A 27,344-nucleotide genomic window follows, 5' to 3' on the forward strand; every position below is an offset into this window, starting at 1 on the left:
GGGGCGGGACCGGGCGGAGCGGAGCGGAACGGAACGGAACGGAACCAGATCGGGGCGGGACCGCGCATGCGCGCTGCGGCGCTTCCGTGGCGGCCCGAGGGCGAGCGGAGGCGGGAGCCGGGCCCAGGTGAGGGGCGCGCGTTGCCATGGCGACGGGCGGGGGGCGGCCCGCGGCCTAGCCCCGGCCTGGCCGCCCTCTCCTTTCTCCCCGCAGCCACCGAGCCGAGCCGCGCCGCCGCCGCACCGCCGCCATGGCCAGGTGAGCCCCGCCCGGCCCCGGGCCCAGCCGCGGGCCCGGGCCCGGCTCAGCCCCGCGCTTCGCTTTCAGCTCCCCCGTGTCCCGCGTGGTCTACAACGGGAAGCGGAGCGGCGGCCCGCGCTCCCCCGGCGCCGGCAGCGAGATCTTCACGCCGGCCCACGAGGAGAACGTGCGCTTCATCTACGAGGGTGAGCGGGGCGGGGGCGGGGGCCGGGCCCGGCGGCGGCGGCGGGCGGCCTCTCACCCGTGTCCCCGCAGCCTGGCAGTGCGTGGAGCGCGACCTGCGCAGCCAGATGGGCTCCGAGCGCGGCCTGGTCGAGGAGTACGTGGAGAAGATGCCGAACCCCAGCCTGAAAGGTGAGCGGGGCCGGGGGCTCCCCGCGGCTCCTGCCGGCCCTGGCCCGGCCGCACCGCCCCGCGGCCTCTGCCGCCAAAGCCCCTCCTGTCTCCCCGCAGCGTTCAAACCTGTCGACCTGGGTGATCTGAAGAGGAGGAACACACAGGACGCGAAGAAGTCCTAAGGCGAGTTCCCGCGGATCGGCTGCGCTCCAAGGGCCTCAAGCAGATTTCATTTGAGATTTTGTGTTGATTTCCTCCTCTGGTCTGTGCTCCCAAAAGCCTACGGGAGAGCCGGTCAGCTCCGGGGCTGGCTCGGAAGCTACCTGAAATCAAAGGTGCTCGCTGAGGATGCTCAGAGCCTGTTGCAAAGGGTTCCAGTCCCCCACTCATGGCTTTCTCTGGCCTCAAGCTGTCCTTCTCCTCTTCATGCTGGGCTCACAGGTCTCCTGTTCTCCTTCCATCTCTGCCCCTGGTGCATTGTGTGTGTGGGCTGCCTGGGCTCTGGTGTGTGGCAGGGCTCAGGGCAGAGCAGACCGGCCGCGTTGTCAGCAGAGGCAGCGCTAGTTCTCTGTCTCCTTCTGTGCACCGAGGATTTACCACTGCTGGGGAAGAAGGAGGGAGCATCAGTTCCATCCTTGTGCCTCGGGACGGCAGCCCCGGTTTGACACCCCTTGTGGTGCACCAGTTGCACCCTGGTCATTCTTCCTTGCTTCCATAGAGTGTAATTTCCACTGGTGCTGCTGGTGTTTGGGGCTGGTCAGCGCTGTCAGAGCTGTTGGGCCTGTATCCGAGGCTGGATTTACTTTGTGCTTAGATTGGGCCGATCCCTGTGGAGCTGGAGGTGAAGAGCGCTGGGGTGTCAGCCCTGGCCCCTGCCCCGAGTGCCTGTGGGGTGCCTGGAGGGGGGTTTGGTGCCCCCACCTCAGAGCTCTGCAGCTCCAGAGCAGGCAGCAGCAGGGGGTGGCCGGTTCTGACTGTTGCCGTCCCTTCCAGAGCAGCGCTGGGTTGTGTTACACCAACACCACTTCCAGATGTGCACCCATGGATGAGATTCGGCCTCCACAGATGGCAGGAGTGTCACTGGGGGGGCAGCTGTAGTCAGTGTAACTCACACCAGGGGGGCCTTTCTTGGGCCCCTCACTCCAGGCAAGGCTCATCATTGGTTCTAAGGGCAGGGGCTGCCGGGGCTCTGGCCAGCACCAGTGGATTTGGGGGGTGCAGGGGACCTGTGGCTGCCATTCCCTTTCCTCTCCTGAGTCACTGAGCTAGACTGTTCTGGTTTGGTTTTTTTTTTCTATTTTTTCTGTTGTCTGTCACTTGAGGCGTGTTGTAAATAAAAGCTGGTGTCCTTTTGGGTCTGCCTTGGTGTGGTGCTGCCCACTGCAGCCCATGAGCCGCTGCCTTGACCGGGCACAGGGCTGGTCCCTTCACTGGGGGTTGTGTGCTTTGGAGCAGTGGGATGCTGCCTGGTGCTGCCACGGCCCAGGGCAGGGCTATGTGGCTGTGCCATTCCGGTGAACCATTCCCTCTTGATTCCCTTGTCCCTCCGCTGCACTGTGGGTGCTGCAGCCACGCTGGGGCAGGGCCCTTGTTCTTCAGCTTTTTAGTCTTACAAACCATTCCTGTTAGAGGAGCCCCATGTTTCCCATTTCAGACCTCAGCACTGGCTGTAACGGCCTGACCAAGTCCTCGGGAGCAGTCACAGGGCACAGGAGTTGTTGCGCACTTTTATTTCTTGTTTCCAGAAGGAATCTTGCCCTTGCTCTGGGCTCCTCATTCCACCACAGGCGTGTATGACCTGGCGCTGCTGGTAGCACAGTGCCCTTGGGCACTGGCAGCCCTCCTGCAAGCCAGCATCCCAGGGGCTGTCACTGGACTAGACATCTAAATGTTGAGACTATTAATACACCCGGATCCTCTTCCCTCCCCTGCTTCGATGGCATTTAAACTATACTTAGCATTGCTAGAATTTCTCCTCAAGTGCATCTTCACACTTAGCCATGACCCTGTTTCCCTCCCATCACCAAAACATTCTCAGGGTGCAGTGCCTGGTTCTGGCACAGAGGGGCAGTGCAGGAGCCACCCTGGGGAGGAACCCTGCAACCCGTGGCGTGCCGAGGCAGGAGGTGAGAATTGCCGCTGGCACGGCCCTTCTCCTTTGACTTCTGCAGGATGTGTCCTGTGGTGTGTCTGGGAGCGCGGCAGACACGTGTGGCTGCCCTGGCTCGAAGCATGGCTGGAGCCATGTGTCCTAAGGGGTGGGAAGGGGCTGGATCCTGCACCTCGTGGGTGCTGTGAGGGGAGCAGGATGGGGCTTCCCCAGCACACCAAGAGCTGACACTGCTGGGGTGCAGCAGCTCATCCATGGGGCCTGTCCCCCATGCTCCGGTGCAGTGAGCTGCCAGCGACTGGCTCCAGTGCCCAGCCAGGGTCATGGCTGGTGCGGAGCGGGCTCTGTGAGGTGCCCACTCCTCTTCCTCCCCTGGCCGGCCACTGCCACAGAGCCCAGCTCTGCTCCCTGTGGCGGGGGCTGCAGCTGTGTCCCAAGGCACATACTGGGGGTCCTGCAGCCCAGCCCCACTGGCCCCTGCCTTGTTTGTGTCTTGGCTCGGGCCCTGTGCCGCCAGAGGCAAAGTCGCTCCAACCTTAATGCAATGTACAAACCCCATCCCATCTCCGGGGCATGTTTATAAATACTAATACCACACCGGGGTGAGGAGGGCGGTGGGGGGGTGCCTGTGAGGGGCTGAGGCCGCAGGCACAGAAATGAGGCTGTTTACCTCTAAAAATCGAATCCAGTGAGGGTTTATTTTCCCTATGACTCGGATACTGTGCTTGTCATTAGATTAGCTGGTGGGAGGAGGAGAGGTATGCGTTGTATCATTGCATTAGCGGTGCGAAGAGTGGCCGGCAGCAGGCAGGATCTACTTAGAACACCAATTTGTGGTGCTCAATTCCCTTGATAAAGTGGGAGTTCTCATGCGAGGCGCTGCTGCAGCCGCGGGGGAGCTGCTGCCCCGGTCACTGTGATGGCTCCAGCCCCGTTCCACACCTTTGGTTCCCTGAGGTGGTACTGCAGCAGCCTGGGCTCGGCCCCAGCACCGCTGGGGAAGAAACTGTTCATGCTGAGGGTGGTGGGACACTGGCACAGGGTGCCCAGAGAAGCTGTGGCTGCCCCATCCCTGGCAGTGCTCAAGGCCAGGTTGGGCACAAGGGCTTGGAGCAAGCTACTCTAGTGGAAGGGGTCCCTGCCTGTGGCAGGGGTTGGAACTGGAGGAGCTTTAAGGTCCAACCCAAACCAGTCTGGGGTTCTCTGCCTGGGCTGTACGGGCTGGTGGCAGCACCTTCACTCCACCAGGTGCTGGGAATAATGGCTCCTGATGGGCAGCCGGGGGCTGTCTCTGTGTGTTTGTGTGTGTGGTGTACAGGTTGTGCTGCCTGAGATGGACTGTGGGGTGCTGCATGCAGGCTGTGCTGCCGAGACCTGCACCCTGGGGTGCTGCCAGGGTGCACATGGCAGTGCCACACCATTGTGCTGGGTGCAGGCTGTAGGGACATGCACGAAGCTCCCCACAACCATCAGGTACAGCCCTGCTCAGGGTGCCACCAGCCCTGAGCCCCAGCCAGCCCTTGCCATGTGCCTTGGCCCCCAGGGGTGGGGGGTCAGGACTCAGCTGCCCCAACACAGGCCCCTTGGGGGGTGATGCGGCCAGCCGGGGAGCAGGACACAACAAGGGGCTGTGGGGCAGTGCCATAGACATTGCCACAGGGATACCACAAGGGCTGCTGCTGGCTTGGGCTCCCTGTCATGGTGTGCAGACGTGGGGCCCTGGGCAGGGTCTGGGGGTGCTGTTGGCTCTGTGGGGCCTTTGCAGGGGTGAAAGTGGGGTGTTTCCATGGCAATGCTGGAGCAGCAACCCCGCGCCTGCAGTGCCCATATTTACCTTCCCAGAAACAGCTCCCTGCTCCAGCAATTTGCCTCAATTAGGCCCGTTACCGCGTCAGGAGGCCGCAGTGACGCAGCGGCCGTGGGGCCAGCGGCTCTGTGGGGGCTGCCGCCTCCAACCCCATGGCTCTGCACAGGGTCTGTCCTGTCCCCCTCCATGACCCCATCCCTGTCCCTGCATCCCACCCACACAGACCCTGGTCCCTCATTCCCCTCCCCTTTGCCCACTCAGCCCCACAGCACGGTTCCATCACGGGTAACGTCCCCACGGCACCGCTGCGCTGCCCCATCGACTGCCGCAGGCACCGCGGCACAGACCCCTCTGCCCCACGTCCCCGCTGCTGGCTCTGCGCCGGCCCCTGGCGCTGGGTCCCGCTCGGCTGCGGCAGACAGAAAATTGTCAAGTAAACAGAGGAAAAGTACTGGGTGCTGGGAGCCGGGCGCAGCGCAGCGGGGCTGCGTGTGGGGTGCACGCAGGGGGGCACCCCAGGAGCCATCATGTGCTGAGGGCCCAGTGCTGGGGGACGGGCAGTGCCCCGGGCAGCGGGGTCACGCCAGGATGCTGTGCATCCCATCATCGCCCCTCGGGGCAGGGTGCCCCTGGCCAGAGGTTCGTCTGCCTAATCCCTGCACACCAGGCAATTGTGGCGCCCAAAGCCTCGGCATCCGGGCTTAGCGCTCATGTGCACAGCACAAGCCTCTTACGGTGCCGGTCCCCCACGCTCCCTCCCTGTCACCAGCACAGAGGGACCCCAGGGCCCTGCACCCCATGGCGCTGCTCACGGTGCCGGCACTGGAGGTGGCTGCTGCCCGGTGCGTCGGGGCCAGCTCCCAGGAGAGCGGGGTGCCGGCGGGCAGAGCCAAATGATTTAATTAAGGGCTGCTGGCAGCGGCAGCACGGACCCGATTAGCAGCCGGAGCAGCGCGCAGCGGGAGCTGGAGCCCCGGACAGCAGCAGCGCCGCGGCTGCTGCCTCCTGTCTGATGCTTGCGTGGGGCTATGGGGTTGTGGGACAGGCAGTGGAGCTGGGGCACAGGCAGTGGGGCTGTGGGGCTGTCTTCTGGTACAGCCCATCCATGCTTGGGTAGCCCAGCTCCCCATCCGTGGCTGTATGCGTCACCCCATGGTGCCCATGGTATCCCCCATGCCCACAGCGCGGACAGAGAGGTGCAGGCAGAGCTGGCCCTGCAACCCGGCACGGGCACACACCTATTTACAGTTACAACACATAAATTACAGCACCGCATGAAGGGTCTCAAAGGCGCACACAGGCAGCACCACAGGACGAACACCAGCCCCACACACGGATTCCCCCCCCCCCCCCATCCTTCCCCACACCGTCTGGGTCCTGCTCTCCCTGCCTCGCTGCAGCCAGCCCCGCCACGGCGATTCCCCACGCACTCCCAGCCACGGGCGGCATCGTCCCGGCACGGGCAGGGTCCCGCAGGGAGCATGGGGCCGGGCCCGGCTCAGAAGTGGCTCTCGGCCGTGGTCTCGGGGAACTCGTAGCAGTGGTGCCGGTCTCCCAGGGCGAGGTGCTCAGCAGCCCCACGGCCGCTCCTCTCCGGGCGCTCGGCGCTGCGGCCCAGCCCGTTGGCGCAGCCGCTCACCAGCTGGTGCTTCTCGCAGGAGCCGCCGGCGCCGTTGCGGGCGCTGGGCGCGTGGCTGTACGTGTGCTTGTACTCCTCGGCCAGGTCCTTCCCCAGCTTCCAGCGCTGCCACCTCTTCAGCAGCTCTGCCTGCACCTGCGGGCAGCGCCGTCAGTGCGGCCTCGTGGCCCTGGCTGCCCCCCCGGCTGCCCCCCCATGGCATCCCCCTCACCTCCTTGTTGACGAAGCAGTAGAGAATGGCCACCAGCATCCCCTGGAAGAGCAGCATGAGGTGCACGGCCGGGACACGACCCCAGCCCTGAGCTGGCCCCTCCCAGGATGGGGGGTCCCAGTGGCTTGGGGCTCACCTGGAAGGAGCTCAGGAAGAGGTCGAAGAAGAGCTTGACGTAGCGCAGGGTGCCCTGCGCGTGCTCGTCTGTCACGAAGGCGAAGACCACTTCGTGGATGCCCAGCAGCGGGATCAGCGTCAGCGTGGACTTGGCCAGTCTGTGCAGAGGGGCGTCACGGGGCGGTGCATGAACAGATACGTGCACACGTGCACGCATGCACATCAGCGTGTGCACCATGGCCCCGCAGGGCTGGGACCGTGCCCGGCACCCACCTGAACTTGTAGTCAGTGTAGCGCATCTGGTGCGCGCGAAGCTTGGAGACCAGGATCTGGATGATGCGGATGAAGATGAAGAAGTTGATCTGCAGAGGAGCAGATGAACTGTGAGGGGCAGGGGCAGGAAAAAGCAAGGCGGCTCCATCCCCTGCCCAGGGCATCCCCTCTCACAGATGCTGAACATGGGGCTGCAATGGCCAGAGCCTCGGACTCACCAGAATGGCAAGGAACACGGGGAAGCGAAGGATCCACCAGAAGTCCATATTGTTGTTGGTGGTCCAGCACCTGCACAGGGGAGACACAAGGACAGGGACCAGGCAGCTGCTAGAGCCTGGTGTGCCATTGGCAGCCCCAGCTGAGCAAGCACCATGGCCAAGCACTCTCCTTGCACGGGGTGAGGATTTGGAGCTTCTCCAGGGTCACCAAACCATCCCCACCATCCCTCAGTGTGTCCTACGCGTGCCTGCCCATGCCCCCTGCATCCACAGGCTGCTGCAGGGGCTGGTACTCACTGGATGTTTTCATAGAGGAACTTCACAACGACCCAGGGGATGAGGAAGAGCAGGGGTGCTCCTGGAGGGGAGGCAGCAGGGCCAGGTGAGGCACAGCAAGGGATGGGAATGGGGCTGGGGCACCAGCCACCTGCACTCACCCCAGCCGATGCACAGGTAGAGGGTGAAGTAGCTCCGCTCAGAGAAGACAGCCACCACCAGGAGGTTGTGCAGGTAGATGCCCTCCACCAGCAGCCAGCAGTAGTTGGCCACGATGCCGTACTGCATGAAGACTGTGGCTGCACGGCAGCCCGCAGCTGCCTGTGGCAGGGGTCAGCGCTGTGGTGCTGCCTGCACACCCCCGGCCCCCAGCCCCACACTCACCTCGTCGCTCAGCCAGACGTGCACGTTGTAGTCGTCGATCTTGTCGCTGTAGTGGGTCTTGAGCAGGGCATCGATGACCAGCACGGAGACGCCCTTCAGGATGAAGGAGGCGAAGAGGTTCATGTGGATGTAGTTCCTCATGCAGTGCAGTTTGCTGCAGAAGTGGGGAGCTGCGGTCAGTGCCCACACCCAGCCGCTGGCACAGCCCCAGCCTACCCCCATCTCCTGCCCCAGCCCCCAGCACGGGTGGCCATGCCCATGCCCATGCCCCTACCTGAAGCCCAGCAGCAGGCCCAGGGCGAGCAGCAGCGCGCACAGGGACACCGAGTACCCCACTGTGTATATCACCTTGAAGCTGCCGTAGGTCTTGGCAAACTTCTCCTGGTGCAGGCAGGAGCGGGTGAGGATGGGGGAGGGTCGGGGGTGAGCAGGGGCAAGGGAGGGCTCCCCGCACCGCTGCCCCCCTCTGCCCACCTGCGCCGCCAGGTCCTCGGCGTCCTGCTTGCACTGTGTGGCGTTGCGCAGGGACTGTCCCCTGGGGCCCGTCACCCACTGACCGTCCGCCCCACAGGTCTTGAAGACGTGTCCGTGCTTCACTGCACAGAGGGGAAGGGACAGTGGGGCATGCTGGGCCCCGTGTGACTGCCTGGACCAGAGCACGCACACACGTGTGCACACACAACACACGTGCACGCACGTGCACCCTCCAGCCGTTACCTTTCTGGTACCAGGGCAGGAACCAGGGGCAGGGGACGCTGGCGGTACTGTTGGGCGCCGTATCGGGCCAGCAGGAGAACTTGTCGAAGGTGCGGTTACAGACCAGCTCTGCGGAGGAACGGACGTGGCCGTGCCTTGGCCTCACCTGCGCAGGGTCCGGGCACTGGCCCCACGCTGGCCCCTGTCCCTGGTGCCCGACCCACCGGGGCCCCTGCAGCACTCACCGGTGGGCGCGGGCAGGCGGCTCATGTTGCGGTGGCATTCCTCGCGGTACGCCTTCCAGCTCTCCAGCAGGGAATCTGTGATCTGGGCGCAGGGGCCCTGGGGGCAGCGGCGAGCTCTTGTCACCCTTGTCACCCACACCCATGGGGGGATAGCCGCGGGTGAGCACAGGCTATCACACTGTGCCATGCTGTGCCACATGGCTGGCAGGGCCGGCAGGAGAGGGCAGGGGACACCGTGATGCTGCAGTGAGGGGCGGCTTGGGCACAGGCAGCACGCTGGTGTGGGTTATCCCGTCCTTACCTGGCAGCAGAGCAGCAGCAGCAGGAGGCTGAGGACACGTGGCCGGAACATCCCTCCGCATGGGGAGCAGCGCAGGGCCCTGGTCCTACCGGCCCTCGGCACCTCCTCTGCCCTGGTGACGAAGCCGCTGGCACGTGGGTGACCCTGCACAAGATGCTGGGTCATGGGGAGCTGCCACGATCACAGCCCCACTCTCCTGCCCCATCCTTGCCCCCCCCGGCTCTAGCATTCAGCTGGTTGGTGTGTGCTCTCCAGCAAGGCTGCAGAGCTGCTCTGTACCTGCCATCTCCTCCTCAGGACAGCATCGGAACTATGGCTACGACACCCCTCTGCCCACCAAGCCAAATTCCCCAGCTCCTCCCTGGCCAGAGCACCAGAGATCAGCCCTGCACAGGGCAGACCCTGGCATTGCCCCAGTGGCTGCCTACAGAGCCCCCTGTGCACAGACACAGAGGGGGCCACCCCACACCCTGGCCCCGAGAGCCCAGGACCTCTCTTCATGTCTGAGCATCTTCCCAGAGGAGGTGCCCCACTACTTCCCCTCCTCGCCTCCCCACTGCTGCCACTGCTCCAGCAGCACCAGCTTCAGACCTGCTTCCAGCAGTGGAGGTGGCCAAGACCCCAGACACCCTGGGACACCCCGGCCCTGATCCTGCCGGTGTCCTGGTGGGATGGGGACAGGCCAGGAGCCGATGGCCACCAGCCCCAGGGCATTAACCAGTAACCTGAAGGGATCCCGGCTCTGCCCTGCCCCTGGGACCAGCTTGTCCCTGCTGTGCCACTGCGTCTCCATTGCCCCCAGCTCAGGCGAGCGAAGAGGTGCCTCGTCCGACACCCAGCACCACGTGCACAAAGCCCAGCTCACACGGCCCTGTAATTCCCTCCATCCCCCTAAGCCGGTTATGGGGCTCCTGAGGGGGATTTCAGCTCTTCCAACACGGGGCTTCTCTTACGGTGGCCCCACGGCGCTGCGGGGTGAGGGGCTGCAGTGCTGGTGCCACCGCAGACACTACAGCATCACGGTGGGGGCAGCGGCTGCGCTCCCCGGCCAGCGCCGCTCCCAGGGCTCCCTGCTCTGCCTGAGCCTATTTTTATCCCTGGGAAAGTCGCGTCCCGCCCGTGCAGACCCACTCGCCGTGTCGCAAGCGCGGCTGCTCGAGGAGCTCATTAATCAGAGCGCAGGGCTCCAGATGCGGCTCCGGGAGCGGCTCCTGCCGGCGCCACCGTATTTAGACAGTCCCGGGGCAGAAGGAACCGTCTCCAGGGACAGTCCTGGGTGGGCTCTGGAAGCAGGGACCTTCGGTGGGTGCCCACTGGCCACCAGCCCCGCACCACCCTATCTGTCCTCACCCCCCTCGCCAGCCCCAGCCCAGCTTCTCTGTCCTCATCCCTTTGCCAGCCCCATGTCACATCCCTGTCCTCGTGCCCCCATCAACCCCATGCCGCATCCCCCGCTGCCCCATCCCACCGCTACCCATGGCCCAGCTCCATGAGAACCTCCCGGTGCCCGGCCCCTGCCGAGCATCCCTGCCCTGGGAGGAAGCCCTTCTCCCGGCACCGCGGGGCAGCAGCGCCTCGCTGCCAGCCCCTCTCCGGGCCCGGGGAGGCAGCTCTGGGCCAGAGGTGTCTCTATTCTTAGCTCCTGCACTGGGATTTAGCTGCGGGGAGGGCTCTGGCCCGGAGTCCCCCGGCCCCGGGGCGCAACCGCGGCCAAGCTGGGCAGACTGCACTGGGTGAGGGGTCCTGGCGCGGGGCAGGTCACGCTCCTGCTGCTCGCACCGGCTCCCCCTCGAGCGGGCCCTGCCCGGGCTCTTTGCCCCAGCCGCCCGCGGTGCCGTGCCGCCGCGCTCTGTGCGTCCCCGCGGGGCTCAGGGCCCAGGGGCTCGGCCGCCCCATGGCGTGCTCCCAGAGCCCCGGGCTGTTTCTATCAGACACGTGCAGAGCAGCCATGGACCAGCTGCCCCTGCCTTGGTGCAGATGGGCAGTGCAGGGAGGGAGCAGAGGACCCGTGTGGCTGCTACGGGGGTCTGGGGTGCTCGGACCTGCCCAGTGTTGGTACCCAGAGCAGTGGTCACTGCAGGCTGGATGTGCCACGGCCACCAGTAATGGGAGCCCCTCAGCAAGGCAGCACCATAGGAGGGACCCAGCTCCACCTCCCTTCACTGAGCCCATCTGGCTCCAGATGGTTCACAGCCCTTCACCCCCGGCCAGGACCAGGCTTTGGGGTCACCCAGCCGTGCTGACCATGGGCACTGGTGGAGGTTCCCGGCACACAGTGGGTGCATTGGGCTGCGATGGGCACAGGGGACTTTTGGCCCATGCTGGCATTGGGCAATGTGGTGTGTTCCCGTGTCGCGACTCTGTGGCTGCTGACCCCACAGAGGCTACATACAGCTAACACTGCCCATGACAGGAGAGGGGGGAACAGGAACCAGCCCCAGGATGGTGGCACCCACATGGGGAAAGGTGCTGAGCTGGGGGTCGGAGGTGTCAGACGTTGGCTCCATCATCCACCACTGTGGTGGGGAGAGTGGAACCATCACCAACGTCTGTGTTCATGTGCTGAGCCCTTCCTGAGCCATTGGTGCCAAGTCCTGCAGCACTGGGGGCAAAGCGGAGAACCTCGAAGCCCCTCAACCGGCTTCCCTGTGCCCCCAGACCTGCAGCTCATGGCCCTCAGGTGTGCTGGCCTGGGGAGGGAATGGGGAGAGCCCAGTACCCAGAATGCTGCACTGCCAGGCTGCTGCCACTGCTGCAGCACTGCAGCAACCAAGAGGGGATGGATGGTGCTGCCCTGCAGAAGCTCTGTGCCCTTGCAGGTCCCCATGGCCGGCTGAGCACCAAGCAGCCCTGCCTGGGGTCAAACTCCCTCCTCCTCACACCCCTGTCAGCTTCCAGCAGGGATTTTGCTGCTCAGCTCTGGCTGTCATCACACGTGTGAGGGAACGAGTTCCACATCTGGGAGCGCTGGAGCCAATTGCCACATGGATCAGCGGCTTGGTGCAGCCTCCACGGGGACACTCATGGGCATCTACAATGTGAGCCGGGAGCTCCCTGGGACAGCCATGGCCCTGCACAAGCACCAAGGGGCTGGTACAGCCCGGCACAGCCTGAGCCGGCCATGGCCCTCCCCACAGCGCAGCCCCATGCCCAGCTGCTTGCTCGGTGGGTGAGGGGGGAGGCTGCGCTCTCCGGACACAGGGATTAGCCCCCAGCGTGCTAATGCGGTGCTTTCCATGGCTGGCTTGGCTGGGAGCTCAGAGCTCCACGCCAGCACGGCAGGGGCTTCGGCACTTGGCAGATGAGCAATGGTGCAAGGCCAGGGCTGATGCAATGCCAGCACGAGCCTGGCCATGCAGATGCTGCTCCACTTTCTGCCCAGGACCATGGCAAAGCAGGACAAGCCATGGGGGAGACAGTGGCAGTGGGGAGTCTCAGGGGGTCTGTCCCTGTTCCTGTCTCTGCCCTGAGCTTGGGGATGCCACCCGCTCCCCACCTGCCACCCACAGTGGCTCCAGTCCTCTCCGGGGAAGTGAGTACCATGGACTCTGGCAGCGGAGGCAGAGCTGAACTGCCCGGAGCAGCCCTCTTGACATCAACTGGTTTGCACAGAGCTGCAGGGCTGTGGAAGCACTGAGCAGCGGCACACAGAGAGAGGCACCCACGATGGCAGATTCTGAGTCACTTTGGACCAAGCAAACCTAAACCAACCCTGACAGCTTTTTCGTCAACAGCAACACAGGACGCAAACAGGACAAAAGCTCTTTGCATCACCTCCAAGACAGCCCTGCCACCAAGAGAGCATCTTCCATAGCTGTCTGGTACCAAGTACCAGTACCACACTGCTCAGTACCATGTGTGCTCTGCCAGCACACCTGTGCAGCCAGGCAGTGCTTAAATAACACCCCTTGCCTAGCAGGCTCTGGAGAGGGCATGCTGAGCCCCTCAGCATTGTGTGAAGGGCTCACAGTGAGCCCCTGGCCCCATTTTTCAGGGGGTGAAAGCTTGCACTTCTCTGTGAGCCACACATGGGATGCTGAGCACCCTGGTCATGGCTCAGCGAAAGGGGCATTTCTTGTTCATCACATCGCTTGAAAGCCCATGACACACAGGAGGATGGCGCGAGAGACACGGTGTAACACACGTGGTTGGCATGTCACAAGGGAAGCAAAGGGCTGGGAAAAGTCTGGGAAAAGGTCAGTGCAGAGCTGCATGTGCACACGCCTGTGCTGGGAGCTCAACACCCGCCTCCCCACCAGCTCGTGTCACAAATGGACACCGTGGTCACCAGGGAGCTGGGGACCAGCTCCCAGTGCCCCACTGAAGAGTGAGCTCAGAGCCTGCCCTGCCCATGTGGGCATTGAACACAGCAGCCATCCTAGAAGGGTCTCGCAGTGTCCCTGCCTGTCCTGAGTCACCCACTGCACCACGGCATGGCCAGAAACCAGCCATCAGCAGCCCGGAGGCCGGAGGTGCTGCAGGGTGGCCGAGCCCAGCCATGGTCCCCAAGCCCACTGGGCTGGGACACACAGACAGGGACAGGGCACTGGCCACGGGGGACCAGGACAACAGGATGCAATGGAGGAGCCCCGGGGCACGGAGCAGAGCGGCTGCCCCGTCTCCCTTGCTTCTGGCTGCCGCTGCCTGGCTCAGCACAGGGCACGGAGCAGCGCTGGGTGCAGGCTCTCAGCCCTGTGCTGCTGAGCAGGGCTCGCAGCCACATTTGTTCATTAACTATTTTGAATGCACATTTTGCCTCTTCTCCGTTCAGCCTTTTCTCTTTTTCCCTCTCCAGGCAACAGAGCACAGAAAATCCTGCACCGCGGCGGGCGGAGCGGAGCAGGATTGGTGGGAAGGACCCGGGCTGGCAGCTGGGGCGGCACTAACGCGCTGAGGAGGGGTCCTGTGGGCCCTGAATTTTCCTGCTGATGCACAGATAAAGCTGAGGAAATCCCAGGGGCAGCAGCTGGATTTGCCGTGGGTCAGGACACTCACAGCAGGGCTGGGCTCCCTCCGAGGGAGCAGGACGCTGGGAAGCGCAGCGCCGGGCACGGGGGGATCTCAGCGGCTGCTTTGGAGATGCGCTTGCGGTCAGGAGGACGGCAAGGTCACATACCCAACATGTCCTGATTAAACAAAGCCATTTACCAACGCCGTGTTGACACAGCAGAGCTTGGGACAGAGTCACAAAGGGCATTCGCGATGGGCCCCTGCAGCACCCGGGAGGCTGGGGCGCTGGGAGGGTGGAAAAGTGTCCCCTGCTTGCTCCCCTCGGCTGGGGAGCGGCAAACACCGCGGTGCCCACGGCGGGAGATCCGGCGGGCACCACCCGGCCCGGGGTTTCCCCGGGAGATGCTCCCGCTGAGGCTCACGACAGCGCCGGGGTGCCGGTGCCGTGAGACTCGGCGGCAGAGTCGCTTCCCCTGCGCCAGCGGCAGCGGCGCGGGCTGGGAGCAGGAGCAGCTCCGCCGGGACCCCCTGGCCCAGGACACCGCTTCCCGAGGCGTTCAGACCCGACGGGGCCGGCGCCCAGCACCGGGGCGGCTCCGGGAGCTGCTGCTCCGGACTCCTGCGGCTCTACCGCGGCCCCGGGGATGCGCAGCCGCCACCCGAGCCCACATCCCCCCGCCGGGACGGGCGGCATCCCGCCGGACAGGGACCCCCGAGACCGCGGGGACGGGCGCTCCTCTCCCTCCTCACCCGCGCTCCTCGTACCTGTCAGGGCTGGGCTCGCAGCAGCTCCCCGGTGCATCTCCGTGCTGGCGGGGACCGGTACCGGAACCGGAGCGCTCGCCCGCTCCGGAGAAAAGTTTTGCCGGAGCCGCGGCGGCGGCGGCTGTGGCGGCCCGGGGGGAGGGACCGGCCCGGGGGGAGGGACCGCGGGCGAGGAGCCGCGTCCACCGCCCAGCTCCCTCCGCCCGCACGGGTGGGGCGCAGCCCGGTGCCCCCCGCCCGGCCCCGCATCACCGGCGGCCGCACTGCAGAGCTCGTCCCCCCCCGCAGGCTCCTCCGCCCAGCTCCCGGGAACCGGCTCTGCTCGGCGGGGGCAGCGGGACCGCTCCGGCCCCCGAAGGAGCGGGACCGGAGTGTCCCGGGCTCCGGTGCAGCCCCGCTGGGTGCCGCTGGGTCCCCCGGGGTGGTTTCTCCGGCCCCGCTGAGGCGGCCCCGCTCGGGTCTCGGGCAAACCTCCTCTGGGCGGCAGGAGCTGCTCTGATCCCCGCTCCGGCCGGCTGCCGCTGGAGGAGCCGGTCTGTGCTCACCGCTGGCGAGCACATCCCGCCGCGGCAGCTGGTGACCGGGCACACACCAGGGTTTGCGGACCCACCGCTGCTGCCCCAAAGACAGCCCCGCCACCCCACGAGAACCGGCAGCCCCAGCACCATGTGGGCATGAGGAGCCCTGTGGGACGCCCCCCAGGTAGCGGGGCTGGGGATTGGGGCGCTACAGGGGGCTGGTAGAGGGCAGGATGGGACCAGGGGGATCCGGACAGCAACAGCAAGTTCAGGTGCCACTGGCAAGGGGCTGGTGCCAGGCCAGAGGCCTCTCATTCTCCGATGTCAGTAAAAAGTGCTCCTACATGTGCCACACTCTGGCATGCGTCTGGCCATCGGCCAGGGAGGCTGCGGTGAGGCTGCTGTAAGGGACATGGGAAGAGGAAAGGTGGGTGCTGTGGCCCAGGGCTGGCGCAGATGGTGGCATCACGGCTGCTGCTGGCTGGCACCAGGCTGTGCTGCTGGAGGGCAGTGGGGTTGGGATGGGCCCCGCAGCTCCATCACTCTCCTGCTCCACCCCAGCCTGGGTGTGGGTGCAGAGCAGCACCCACCAGCACGGCTGGGGGTTAGAGCCAGGGGTTCAACTCGCCCCACACTCACCTCACCATGGCTCTCACCCGGGGCCAGGCGCAGGAACAAAGTGGCGATGCCAGCCAGCATCATTAGGCTTCGTTAAGGTGACGAGCTTTCAGTGCTCTGCCCGCCCGCGCTGGCTCTGTTCCGCCTGCTGCAACCCAATTAGTGACACATCCAGGAGGCAGCTCCCGCAGCGAGGCAGAGGCTGGCGGGCGCCCTTGGCATGGCTGATGCTGGGCACAACTCGGCACAGGGCTGGCCCAGGGCACTCAGCCCACAGCTCCCCACTGCACGGGGCTGGGGCAGGTAACAGGGCACAGACCCCCCCCCCAGCATGGAGGGAGCCATGCTCTGCTCTCTGCACTTGGCTCCCAAACTGACCCCTCGCAGCAGGAGGGGGCACAGCATTCCTCATCCCCTGAGGCAGGACACCAGGCCCTGAGCTTGTTCCACCTTTTATTACACATGAAGGTCACAGATATTCCAGTTCTTTGATCCGCTGGGACCACCTCATGCAGGGGTGCACGTGGCCGGGGGCTGCAGCCCCCATGCAGGGTGGTGCAGGGTGAGGGGGGCACAGGGCAGCCCGGATCCTGTAGCCTGGGACAGGGCTGGTGCAGGACATGGGGCAGGTCCTCGAGCACTCATTGCCAGGCCTGGGGCCATGCCCTGGGCGAAGAGGGGCCAGGAGAGAGGGACTCCCACTGGCAATGGAGCAGAAGGGCAGGGGCTGGGCAGCTCCCCCCCTCCCTGATCTCCCATCATTGGTATGAGGCACAATCCCTGAAGAAGGCAGCAGCCACCGGCGCTGGCGAGTTTTGGCCAAGCAGGAGCAGTGGGGGGGTGTGGGGACACAGAGGCTGTGCTGGGGCCAGGGGAGCAGCACAGGGGCCACAGGCACTGTGGGACAATGGGGCTGTGCTAAACCTGCACCTCCCTGTGCCCCTCGCCAGCACCACCTGTGCCCCAGCACAGGCCTTGCTGAAGGGCGGGCTCTGGCCCCCAGCCCCACAGGCAGGAAGGATGGGGCTGAGGGGGGCATGGACAGCACTTGTGGGCAGTGGGAAGACGCCAAAAAAACCCCAGACCAACAGTGCAGAGGGGAGAAGGGGCCCAGGATAGCCCGGAGGTAACAGAAATACTGAGAACAGGGGTGAGAGGAAGGGGAATGCTGGGACTGGCCAGGCACAGCGCTGGCAAGGCACAGGAGCAGGGGTGAGGGCCAGGGGACTGGCACCGGCTCAGGTAGTGGAGGGGTCCTGGGGTCTCAGTGGTGACCCAGCGCTCACCCTGGGGTGAGGCAGGGCCTGTCCCTCCTCCTCAGGTGCTCACTTTGATCCCAAAGTATTTGCGTAGCTGTTCCAGGAAGACAAAGGTGAGGATGGTGTGAGGAATGAGCCGGATGGCAGCAGGAATGAAGCCCTGGAAGAGGACAGGGAGAAGGGGAAGAGTCAGCGTGTGTCTGGACCTGGGCCTCCCCGTCATGGCCAAGGTGCCCCGCAGCACCCTGAGCGGTGCAAGGCTGCGGGCACAGTGAGCCCCAGGGAGCCGGGGCCTTGGTGACGGGCAGGGACGGTCACAGCAGTGAGGGAGGCACCGCAGCCATCGCTGTGCACTCAGATCTGTGCCAGGCATTGACCCCTCTGCCCCAAACACATCAGTGCAGCATCACTGCTGTGTCAGCAGAACTGTAGCAGAAGCTCCGGCACAGGAACCAGCCAGGCTCCGGCACAGGAACCAGCCAGGCTATGGCACACAAACCAGCCAGGCTCCTGCAGAGGAACCAGCCAGGCTCCGGCACACGAACCAGCCAGGCTCCGGCAGAGGAACCAGCCAGGCTCCGGCAGAGGAACCAGCCAGGCTCCGGCACACGAACCAGCCAGGCTCCGGCAGAGGAACCAGCCAGGCTCCGGCAGAGGAACCAGCCAGGCTCCGGCACACAAACCAGCCAGGCTCCGGCAGAGGAACCAGCCAGGCTCCTGCAGAGGAACCAGCCAGGCTCCGGCACAGGAACCAGCCAGGCTCCTGCAGAGGAACCAGCCAGGCTCTGGCACAGGAACCAGCCAGGCTCCGGCACAGGAACCAGCCAGGCTCCGGCACAGGAACCAGCCAGGCTCCGGCACACGAACCAGCCAGGCTCCGGCACACGAACCAGCCAGGCTCCGGCACACGAACCAGCCAGGCTCCGGCACACAAACCAGCCAGGCTCCGGCAGAGGAACCAGCCAGGCTCTGGCACAGGAACCAGCCAGGCTCCTGCAGAGGAACCAGCCAGGCTCCGGCACAGGAACCAGCCAGGCTCCTGCAGAGGAACCAGCCAGGCTCCGGCACAGGAACCAGCCAGGCTCCTGCAGAGGAACCAGCCAGGCTCCGGCACACGAACCAGCCAGGCTCCGGCACAGGAACCAGTCAGGCTATGGCACACAAACCAGCCAGGCTCCTGCAGAGGAACCAGCCAGGCTCCGGCACACGAACCAGCCAGGCTCCGGCAGAGGAACCAGCCAGGCTCCGGCAGAGGAACCAGCCAGGCTCCGGCACAGGAACCAGCCAGGCTCCGGCACAGGAACCAGCCAGGCTCCTGCAGAGGAACCAGCCAGGCTCCGGCACACGAACCAGCCAGGCTCCGGCAGAGGAACCAGCCAGGCTCCGGCAGAGGAACCAGCCAGGCTCCGGCACACGAACCAGCCAGGCTCCGGCACACGAACCAGCCAGGCTCCGGCACACAAACCAGCCAGGCTCCGGCAGAGGAACCAGCCAGGCTCTGGCACAGGAACCAGCCAGGCTCCTGCAGAGGAACCAGCCAGGCTCCGGCACAGGAACCAGCCAGGCTCCTGCAGAGGAACCAGCCAGGCTCCGGCACAGGAACCAGCCAGGCTCCTGCAGAGGAACCAGCCAGGCTCCGGCACACGAACCAGCCAGGCTCCGGCACAGGAACCAGTCAGGCTATGGCACACAAACCAGCCAGGCTCCTGCAGAGGAACCAGCCAGGCTCCGGCACACGAACCAGCCAGGCTCCGGCAGAGGAACCAGCCAGGCTCCGGCAGAGGAACCAGCCAGGCTCCGGCACAGGAACCAGCCAGGCTCCGGCACAGGAACCAGCCAGGCTCCTGCAGAGGAACCAGCCAGGCTCCGGCACACGAACCAGCCAGGCTCCGGCAGAGGAACCAGCCAGGCTCCGGCAGAGGAACCAGCCAGGCTCCGGCACACGAACCAGCCAGGCTCCGGCACACGAACCAGCCAGGCTCCGGCACACGAACCAGCCAGGCTCCGGCACAGGAACCAGCCAGGCTCCGGCAGCAGGGTCCCAGTGCTTCTCTGGGCACTCACCTCTGCTGCCAGCCAGCCCAGCCTCCCCCACTCCACCCCACCAGCCCATCCCATGCGGCCCCAGGTAGGCACCTTGTAGAAGGCGAGGGGTCCGAGCTTGGCAGTTTCCATGGCACAGTGGGTAACACCCTGGAACAAGAGGGACAGACATGAGGAGGTGGCAGGAGGCAGGGGCCAGTGCGCAGAGGGGACAGGACGGGATGTACTCACCCGGTACTCGCCCTGGGAGTTCATGAGGCGGGTCTTGAGCACGTCCAGGGGCTGGCACAGGAATGTGGCACATCCGCCCTGGGGAGAGTGAGTGGGTCAGCAGCTCATGGTGCCAACAATGGCCAGGGCACCAGAGAGACACAGAGCTTCGCGTCTGGCCCTGTCAGCAGCTCCGGCAGCCCTGCCTGCCAGCAAACCCCATCCCAGTCCTGCCTCCCCTCATCAAGCCCTGCTCACAGCGATGAAACTGGCCAGGAAGTGAGTGAAGATGTTGTCTGACAGCAGCCCAGTGGCAAGAACCAGCTGCTTGGCCTGGTCATAACAGGAGAGCTGCAGAGACACGGCCCATTACTGGCACATCCACCCTCCTCACCACAGCAGGGACAGCCCCTGTCCCTACCCGGGCACCAGCTGCCCTCCAGAGCTGTCCTACCTGCCCAACAGTGACCAGGGCCCCTCGGCTGGATGCCATTGTGGCTCCAGAGAAGAGTTTCTTCAGGCCCTCTGCGGACAGACAGATTGGGATCAGCACAGCCCTGGGACATCACCCACACTCCCTTCCCTGCCCAGCCCATGTCCCAGAGCGCCCCAGACTCCCCACCCAACAGTGCTTGAAACACAGCAGCAGATCTGCTGCACAGCCCTGCCTCCTTCCTGCTGCCGTTCATTCCCCTTCCCACCCGCTCCAGCCCCCCGTGCTTTTCCCAGCAGCTCTCCCGTTCACACCGGAGCACAGCCGGGCTGCCCGGCCCTGCCCGGCCCAGCCCCAGCCAGATGCTGCAGAGGTGCTCTCAGGCCCCCTTCCATCCCCTCTGCCTGCCCCGGCTGAGCGAGCACACGCGGCAGCTCCAGACAGAGCTCCCGGCCCCATTCATCCAACCGCGCATTCCCGGTGCCAGCGAGGAGAGCGGGGGCAGGCTCACCCTACCCGGCTGGCACGGCCTCACCTTCCCGAAGGACGCGGTACATGCCGTCCAGGGCATGGGAATAGCTGGAAGGAGCGAGAGAGGAAGGTGTCAGGGTCCGAGGCTTCCCGGCAGCCCCGCGCAGGCGGCTGAGCTCCCGGGGCTGTGGTCCCGCAGCCCCAGCCCCGCCGTCCCCAGGGAACGAACGGCCCCTGCCGCCGGTCCGGTGCTGCCCCCCCGCGGCCGCAGGGACCCCCGGTCTGCACCCGAGCCCTCACTCACTTGCGCCGCTGGGAGGGCGGCTGCTTCACGTCGTTCTGCATCCTGGAAGACAACGCACCGCGGGGTGAGGCGGGGCCGGGGACCCGCTGTCCACCCCAGCCCCAGGGCCCCGCCTGGGCAGCGGGCAGAGGCCCAGCAGACGATTGTGTCTCCCGACTGCAGCAGGACGGGAAAGGTGTCTCCAGCCCCACCGGAGGCCGCTCAAGGGGCTGGGGCTGTCGCACCGAACACAACAGCTCCAGTCCTGGCACAGAGCCTCCCACCGGCACCGGCCTCCAGCCGCAGCACGGCCGGTCAGGAGAGAGGTCAGGAGCACGGGAGCACCCACCACCCCGACTGCCATCACACGCCAGCCACGAGCTGCCCCCAGCAGCACCAGGACGTGGCAGCACCGACCTGACGTTCACCAGGTCTGCCGGTGTCCCCACGAGCCCGCCGGTGAAACCTGCAGCAAAGAGCTGGGGTCAGGGGCTCCTGCGGCCTGAGGCAGCCCAGGGTGAGGGTTCCTCTGCCCCACTCACCTCCCACTGCACCCAGCAGCACTTTCTGGTAGAAGGGGGGAGGCCCCTGGCTGCCCCGGCCTAAGCGGTCCCGCGCTGTCTCATAGATGCCGAAGCGAGTCAAGGAATACGTCATCTGGAGGAGAGGAGGAAGAGCCACTGGGTCCCACTGGGCAGCCTGTCAGCTCCAGCCCCGCTGCCAGACAGCAAGGGCAGTGCTGCGACAGGAGCTCCATGGGGGACCAGAGGCCACCGAAGCACGGTGGCACTCACCTGCCGGCACAGGGAGGCGCTGAGCCCGTTGTACAGGGCCAGGAAACCGTCGTTGCGGATCACATGCATTGCCATCCCCATCATCCGCATCTTCACCTCCTGCTGCGTCTGCAGGTGGACCTGGGGCAGAGCCGGCAGTGTCAGGGCACCGGCCTGATGCTGGGTGCAGGGAGCGCAGGGACAGCCAGTCTTGCCAGGATAACTTGTTAGCACTGGAGCAACAGCTCGAGGCTCCCTGCACCTCAGCAGCACTTGGAACCTGCCCCGAGCAGCTTCAGAGGGAGGAGGCTGGTGGGAGAAGGTGAAGTGCTGAGGCACCTGACCCAGCCCCCCCCAGGCACTGCGCTGCTCCGAGCACCCACTCCCCCAAGAAAGGTGCTGGGCCAGAAACACGAGTGAGCAACCGGCAGGAGTTTGCTCTGAGGAACCACGCCGGGGCCATGAATTCATGACCTCGTGCTGCCCGCACCCTCACCACACACGGCGGCCACGGCCTTCAGAAGTCACTTCCCCTCCTTCCCAGCCACAGGAATCGCAGAGGCAGGAACACAGCCCCGCTCACGCGCTGGATGCCATGACCGGGCACAGCCTGGGAATGAGGGTGCTCCGCTCCCAGCCTCGGCAGCGGGACATGGGGCTGGCCGGGACAGAGCAGCATGTCCTGAGCAGCCCCCTGCCCTACACCACAAACATCACGTGTGGGTCAAAGGGCCAGCAGATAAAATTAAGAAGAGCAAAGGGCCGCTGGCGGGGGGCCAGGCCTGGCTCCCGTTACGGAAGCGCCGGAACGGCCGGAGCGTGGGACACGCCACAGGACGCTGGGAACAGCCTCCCTCTGTGCGAGGCCGCAGGGCAGAGACCTGCCCCCGGGCCCGGCAGGCGGAGCCTGGACAGCAGCGGCCGGGGCACGGGCAGAGGCACCGGGCAGGCAGGTAGGGCAGCACCGCAGCAGGAAGCCCGCTGCTGCCTCCCTTCCCAGGGCCGCGGGCGGGCAGGGGAGGAGCCGGGCAGCGCTGCGGTCACTGCCGGGACAGGCAGCCCCGGGGGCGGCCGGTGGCTGCCCGCGGCTGGTTCCAGTGGTCCGGCGGTGCCACGGGCTGGCTCCCACCAGGTTAAGGTCCAAAGGTACGGTGAAGCACCCTTCACCCCCTACCCTGCAGGCCCTGGGCCCCTCGTGCTTCCCCGGGCCTGCACCAGCCCCAGAGCAGATGAACTCTGGGCCAAAGGCAGGTCCGCGGTCAATATCCAGGTGTAAACTTGCTGGCAAAACCAGCCCAGGCTGCTGGGCTGCAGGGCACACAGGGGCTGCCTTGTGGGGACACAGCCCAAAAGTCACACCCATCACTGGCTCAGAGGCAGACCTGCAAGCATGTGCCAGACAAATTCCCTTTCCTGGCACCTCACCAGGGCATCCTCCGAGCCCCCGTGGGCTGCCAGCCAGGCACAGCAACAGGCCGAGGGCCGGGGAAGCAGCATCCCCCTGCCAGTGCCGGCTCCTCTGCTGGGCCGGTGCCCGCCGCATCCTCTCCTCTCTCCAGGCGCGGGGTGGGTAGGGGCTGCCTGCCCCAGGCCGTGCCCTCCCGCTGCCCCTGCGAGTCCCGCCCGGGCTCCCTGCTGCTTGGCACAAGGCTCGGGCAGCGCTGGCATTCGCCCCGCCGTGGGTGCTGGCAGCGCAGGGCTGCGCGCGGCGCGCTTTGTGCGGGAGCAGGGATGCCAGCCCGGCCGGGGCGCCTCGGTGACACCTTGGCCTGAGGACACGGAGTGCAGCGGGCCCGCGTCCAGCGCTGTGAGCCCCGGAGACGCTGCCGTGCCCTGCCCGGGCTGTCCAGGGCGTCCTCCACGGCCCCGCATCCCCCCCGGGCCGGCACCCCGAGCTCCCCGGAGCCCCCCCCCCCCCCCACCGCATACCCACAGCTGCCCCTGGGCCCGGCCCGCGACCCCTCATCCCTGTCCCTGTCTTCCTGCATCACTGACGTGTGTCCGTCCCCCCGCCCCGAGCCGCGTCTCAGCGCGCTCGGTGCCCCCACAGCTGCGAACCGGTCCCTCAGAACCGGCTTCCTGCAGCCGTTCACGGGTCCTCCGCAGCCGTTCAGCGACCCCGCGGAGCCGTTAAACATCCCCTGCGGCCGCTCCCTATCCCCTCCGAGCCCCCCCCGGCCCCCGGAGCCGCTCTCCATCCGCTCACCTTGAGCAGGTCCAGCGGGTGCGTGCAGCAGGCGGCGCCGCACGACGCGAGGCCGCCGAAGTACCAGCGCGATACGCGCCGCTCCGCCATCGGCGCCTCTCCGCGGGGAACACACGCCCCCAGCCGAGGCCACGCCTCCTCAGCAACATGGCCACGCCCCCAAGCAAACCACGCCCCCTTCGGGGGCAACGCCACACCGCCCACCTGCAGCACCGGGGGTGGAGAACCGGGACGATGATGCCTGGGACTGGGAAGGGAGGGGGCCCAGCAGTGGGGCTGCCATAAGGAGCCTGGGGTTGTGGCGGAGGCTCCTCTGCCTCACAGTCCCGGGCCCCAGAGCCACGTTTCCCACCCGCCACCTGGTTAACAGGGAGGGATGAACCATTTCTGAGGGGTTTTCGGCTATTTATGAAGTAGAGTTCATCGCAGTGCCAGGACCAGATGGCAGCCCCACCAAACCGTAGAGCATTCTTGCACAGGGCCCCTTCCAGAGAGCATCCCCACTGCACTCGGAAGCACCCGGACCCTGGTGCCGGGGATGGTGGCAGTGGGGGTGGCTGCCATCGCACCAGTCCCTCCGTGGTGAGACAGGGATGTCTACTCCAGAACCACAGTCCCTCCTGCTGCCTCCAGTGCTGCTTTGATCTTCTCCGCTTCCTCCTTGGAGACGTTGGCCTTGATCTCCTGCGGAAGGGACTCCACCAGCTTCTTTGCCTGCGGGAGGGAGAGAAGTGTGAGATTGGGAACTGGCTTTCACTAATTGGCTTAACAGATTCAGAGCCATGAGACTGACCTCAGCATAAACCCAAGGTGCAATGCCCAAGACTTTCACTTGAGCTATAGCACATCAAACCAGGGGCTGTTTAAATCTGACTGCAAGTGATGGCGCATCCCCTTCAGCTCTGGAAGACCTTTATCAGTGAGTAACTGCTCTTCAATTCCTCCCACTGCATGCTCGGTGCCCCTGACATGCAGCCCTGGTGCCTGGGCCGCACCACAAGGGAGCTCCTGGCCTTTCCAAGTGTGACTGTTTTGGTTCACATGTTTCTGCCAGCAGGGAGGAGGCTGCAGGGTTCAGCTGTGCCAGAACACACTGTACTGGGTAAAAGAACTCCAGTACCGACAACACAATCTTCCTATTTGTGGGACTTTTTACTCAAACCACTGGTACGCTGCAGTTCTTCAGTGGTTAAGACAAGCTGAAAAGCTGCTGAGCTCATTTAAAGGGAGTTCCTGCAGGGCTGCTGTGAAGAAAGGACAGGAACCCAGACAATAACCCCTGGTGCAGTCGGATGTTCTTCCTCTCACCCCAAGCAGCACAACAAAAGCTCCTCAGGTCCTTAAAACAGAGCTCACGAGGTTCCTGTGGCACAGGGCTGTTGCAACATCTCTGCCATGTGGCTCTGCAGGTAGTGAGCACCAACAGCCTGACTACTACCAGCAGAAAGAAGGGTTTGTGGTTTTGATTCCAGCTGGGGGCAGCGATGATGAACCCACGGTGGCAGAAAAAGGTTGGTTTTGCTAGGGATGAGGAGGGGTTGTGGCACAGGCAGAGCTTGGCAGAACAGAATCCGGACAGGAGCCCATTGTGGCTGGCTGGGATGAGGACAGGGGAACAGCCAAGGCTATCTCCAGTTAAAACCCTTCTCGCCAATGCCTAACCACTGCTCTAAAGCAGCCCTGGTCAGAGCGGCTGTTCCTGGTGCCCTGCAGCAGGCCCCAAGCTGGTCTTGGACAGATCAGCTGCTCCAGCCCCAGCCAGAGTACAAGGAGACAGGAGGTGAGTGTGTGCCTATGGAGCTGCCTCAGAACACCTTTCCTGAGGTGCAAACTAGAGCCCAGCTTGTGCTGACGACACCCCCATCTCATCGAGTTGTTCCTGGGGGAACTGACCTGAGCCCATCGGTGCCCAACACCAGAGGTTCTCCCAGCAATTCTGGCTTCCAAGTCATGGACAGCCCTACAGGCAGGGAGGGATCCCCGCAAGGCTCGTTAGAACACCCCAACCAGATGAAAGCAAAACTGACAGTAAAGCTGCACCAGCCATGCTCTGAACACAATCTCACAGATAGAACCAGCAGCAGCAGTGATGGTTTTGAGTCTGGGTGTGCTTGAACCAAAGCACCAGCTCGGATAGGTCACACCTGGCAAAGTCTGCCAGCAATAACCTTCATCTACCAACCTCGGACCTGCACGGGAGCTGAAACCGGCTTGTTTGGCAGGTTCCATGCACGAAGACAAGTTGTTCAGCTTGAGTTCTCCAGGGAGCTGCTAATTACCCACTGGTTGTGTCCATTACTGGGTCTGGTGTTTTAACGTTCACATGAGACCCATCAGCTGGACCAGCCAAGCTGACAGTCACTCAAGCCAGCAGCCAGTGACACTCATGGCTCTGCCACTGGAGTTCCTGTTACTGAACTGTTTGCTTTGGGGCTGATCAACATGAACAGGTCAGAAGATTTTCTAGAAATCCTCTCAACTCCTGGGCTACCAGTAAGAGCAGCCTCTCCTCCCTGCCACCATGTGAACAGAAATGGCTACTGTTAACTCCAAGGCATGAAAGCATCACCTGTAGAGGACTGAAGCACATCAAATGCTTCCCCAGTCACAGTTCTATCCCATTCTTTCTTCCCAGCCTATGTTGCGGCTCAAGGGCACGAGCTCAGGCCCTCACAGGACCGTGAAAAGCCCATCTCCTCCCAGGAAAAAGGAGGAGGCACTACGTATGAAAAGAGCAGCTCTGGAAAGGGCCAGAAATATGGGCTGCAGGATGTGTGAACTGGAGAAACTGGACTAAATTCAGAAATATGACGGCCTTGACCAAGCAGGGAGAGACCCAGCAAACCCAGTGAGCTGGGTCCCTGGCTGCTCCCAGCTCTGCAGGACAGCTCACAGTAGCTCTTGGATTTGAGGCTGGCACAGAGGAATTTGAGATGTTTGCTCTGAGCCTCCTTCTTCACCCCCTTGCTCCTGCCAGGGCCTCTGCTGTCGGCCACGCAGCAGAGGCGGGGGGGAAGACCCTTCCCTAAATATGCCAGATGCATGGATGCAACCAACTCCTGCTCCAACCTCGTCTGCTCCCCTGCACCGGGACTGTTCTCCCAGGCCCGGGGATCCAGCCCCCTCCTCACCTGCACAAGGTTCACTCCTGGCACAAAGTTCTTCACCTCCTTGATCAGCTTCACCTTGTCGGTCGCCTTCAGCTCCGTCAGCCGCACGGTGAAATGGGTCTTCGCCTTCTTCAGCGGCACCTCCTCCTCCTCCTGCTGGAGCCACGGGCGCGCGGTGAGCAGAGGGGGAAGCCCAGGAGTGGGGCCCGGGCCCCCAGCCCACCGTCCCCTCCGCATGGGGACCCGCGGGGCCCAACTCCCGTCCCCTCCCCGGAGAGCCCGGTACCTGAGGAGCCGCCTGGGAGGGCAGGAGGGTGGCAGCCGCCGCGGGCATCACCCCCACGTCCGGGATCTTCAGCGTCTCCTGCGGGAAGAGCGGCCGGTGAGGCGCAAGCGGGCAGGGCCGGGCCGGGCCGGGCCGAGCCGAACCGAGCCGCGCCGAGCCGAGCCGGGCCGAGCCGTCCTCGCCACCTACCTTGAGCAGCGCGTTGAGGTCGGCCACCTCGAGCAGCGTCAGTCCCGCGATGTCCCGCACGAGCTGCTGCACCTTGGGCGAGTACTGCTTGGCGGCCGTGTCCAGCGGCGCCCCGGCCAGCGCCTCGGAGCGCCGCGCGCGGCCCGTGCCCAGCGCCCGCGGCCCGGTGCAGCGCCAGGCGGGCGGCGGGCGGCGGGGCAGGCGCGGCGGCAGCGCGCGGGCGGCGGGCAGCATGGCGGCCGCAGAGGACACGGCGGCGCTCTGCCCCGCTCTCGATGGTTCCGGCGGCCCCCGCGCCGCCGCTCGGTGGTGGGGCGGGGCGGACGCTCTAGCCGCCGGGTCCGCCAGCACTCGT

General features: G+C 65.1%; 4 protein-coding genes across 5 annotated transcripts; 1 reads left to right on the forward strand and 3 right to left on the reverse strand.

The window, feature by feature from the left end:
* The first annotated feature begins 41 nt into the window (after positions 1–41).
* Positions 42–1,952, forward strand: MCRIP1 (MAPK regulated corepressor interacting protein 1). The gene is made up of 5 exons (XM_062626456.1): positions 42–127; positions 215–259; positions 329–447; positions 518–616; positions 716–1,952. Exons 2-5 carry the CDS (start codon positions 252–254, stop codon positions 778–780), a joined length of 291 nt encoding a protein of 96 aa, XP_062482440.1. The 5' UTR covers positions 42–127; positions 215–251; the 3' UTR covers positions 781–1,952.
* A 3,772-nt stretch (positions 1,953–5,724) lies between these two features.
* On the reverse strand, positions 5,725–14,739 carry GCGR (glucagon receptor). Its single transcript, XM_062626457.1, has 14 exons — positions 14,591–14,739; positions 8,876–9,019; positions 8,575–8,671; positions 8,351–8,458; positions 8,108–8,229; positions 7,908–8,014; positions 7,634–7,787; positions 7,411–7,570; positions 7,271–7,331; positions 6,974–7,043; positions 6,756–6,844; positions 6,502–6,640; positions 6,366–6,407; positions 5,725–6,289 (listed from the first exon to the last, which is right to left on the reverse strand). The coding sequence occupies exons 2-14, from the start codon at positions 8,924–8,926 to the stop codon at positions 6,014–6,016; spliced, it is 1,476 nt and encodes a 491-aa protein (XP_062482441.1). The 5' UTR covers positions 8,927–9,019; positions 14,591–14,739; the 3' UTR covers positions 5,725–6,013.
* A 1,423-nt stretch (positions 14,740–16,162) lies between these two features.
* On the reverse strand, positions 16,163–23,525 carry SLC25A10 (solute carrier family 25 member 10). Its single transcript, XM_062626458.1, has 11 exons — positions 23,405–23,525; positions 21,220–21,339; positions 20,968–21,082; positions 20,843–20,891; positions 20,447–20,488; positions 20,207–20,250; positions 19,693–19,763; positions 19,497–19,589; positions 19,260–19,337; positions 19,122–19,178; positions 16,163–17,145 (listed from the first exon to the last, which is right to left on the reverse strand). Exons 1-11 carry the CDS (start codon positions 23,492–23,494, stop codon positions 17,044–17,046), a joined length of 861 nt encoding a protein of 286 aa, XP_062482442.1. The 5' UTR covers positions 23,495–23,525; the 3' UTR covers positions 16,163–17,043.
* Positions 23,526–23,788: 263 nt separating this feature from the next.
* Positions 23,789–27,238, reverse strand: MRPL12 (mitochondrial ribosomal protein L12). Of its 2 annotated transcripts, none has more exons than XM_062626460.1 (4): positions 26,990–27,238; positions 26,801–26,878; positions 26,536–26,667; positions 23,789–24,118 (listed from the first exon to the last, which is right to left on the reverse strand). In XM_062626460.1, exons 1-4 carry the CDS (start codon positions 27,221–27,223, stop codon positions 24,002–24,004), a joined length of 561 nt encoding a protein of 186 aa, XP_062482444.1. In that variant the 5' UTR covers positions 27,224–27,238; the 3' UTR covers positions 23,789–24,001. The 2 variants fall into 2 exon arrangements, with proteins under 2 accessions (XP_062482444.1, XP_062482443.1); XM_062626459.1 differs by having other exon boundaries at positions 26,536–26,670.
* Positions 27,239–27,344: the final 106 nt, after the last annotated feature.

This window comes from Pezoporus occidentalis, unplaced genomic scaffold (genome assembly GCF_034315485.1).
Source record: "Pezoporus occidentalis ecotype Australia unplaced genomic scaffold, CSIRO_AGI_Poc_V1 ctg292, whole genome shotgun sequence".
Lineage (NCBI taxonomy): Eukaryota > Metazoa > Chordata > Aves > Psittaciformes > Psittacidae > Pezoporus > Pezoporus occidentalis.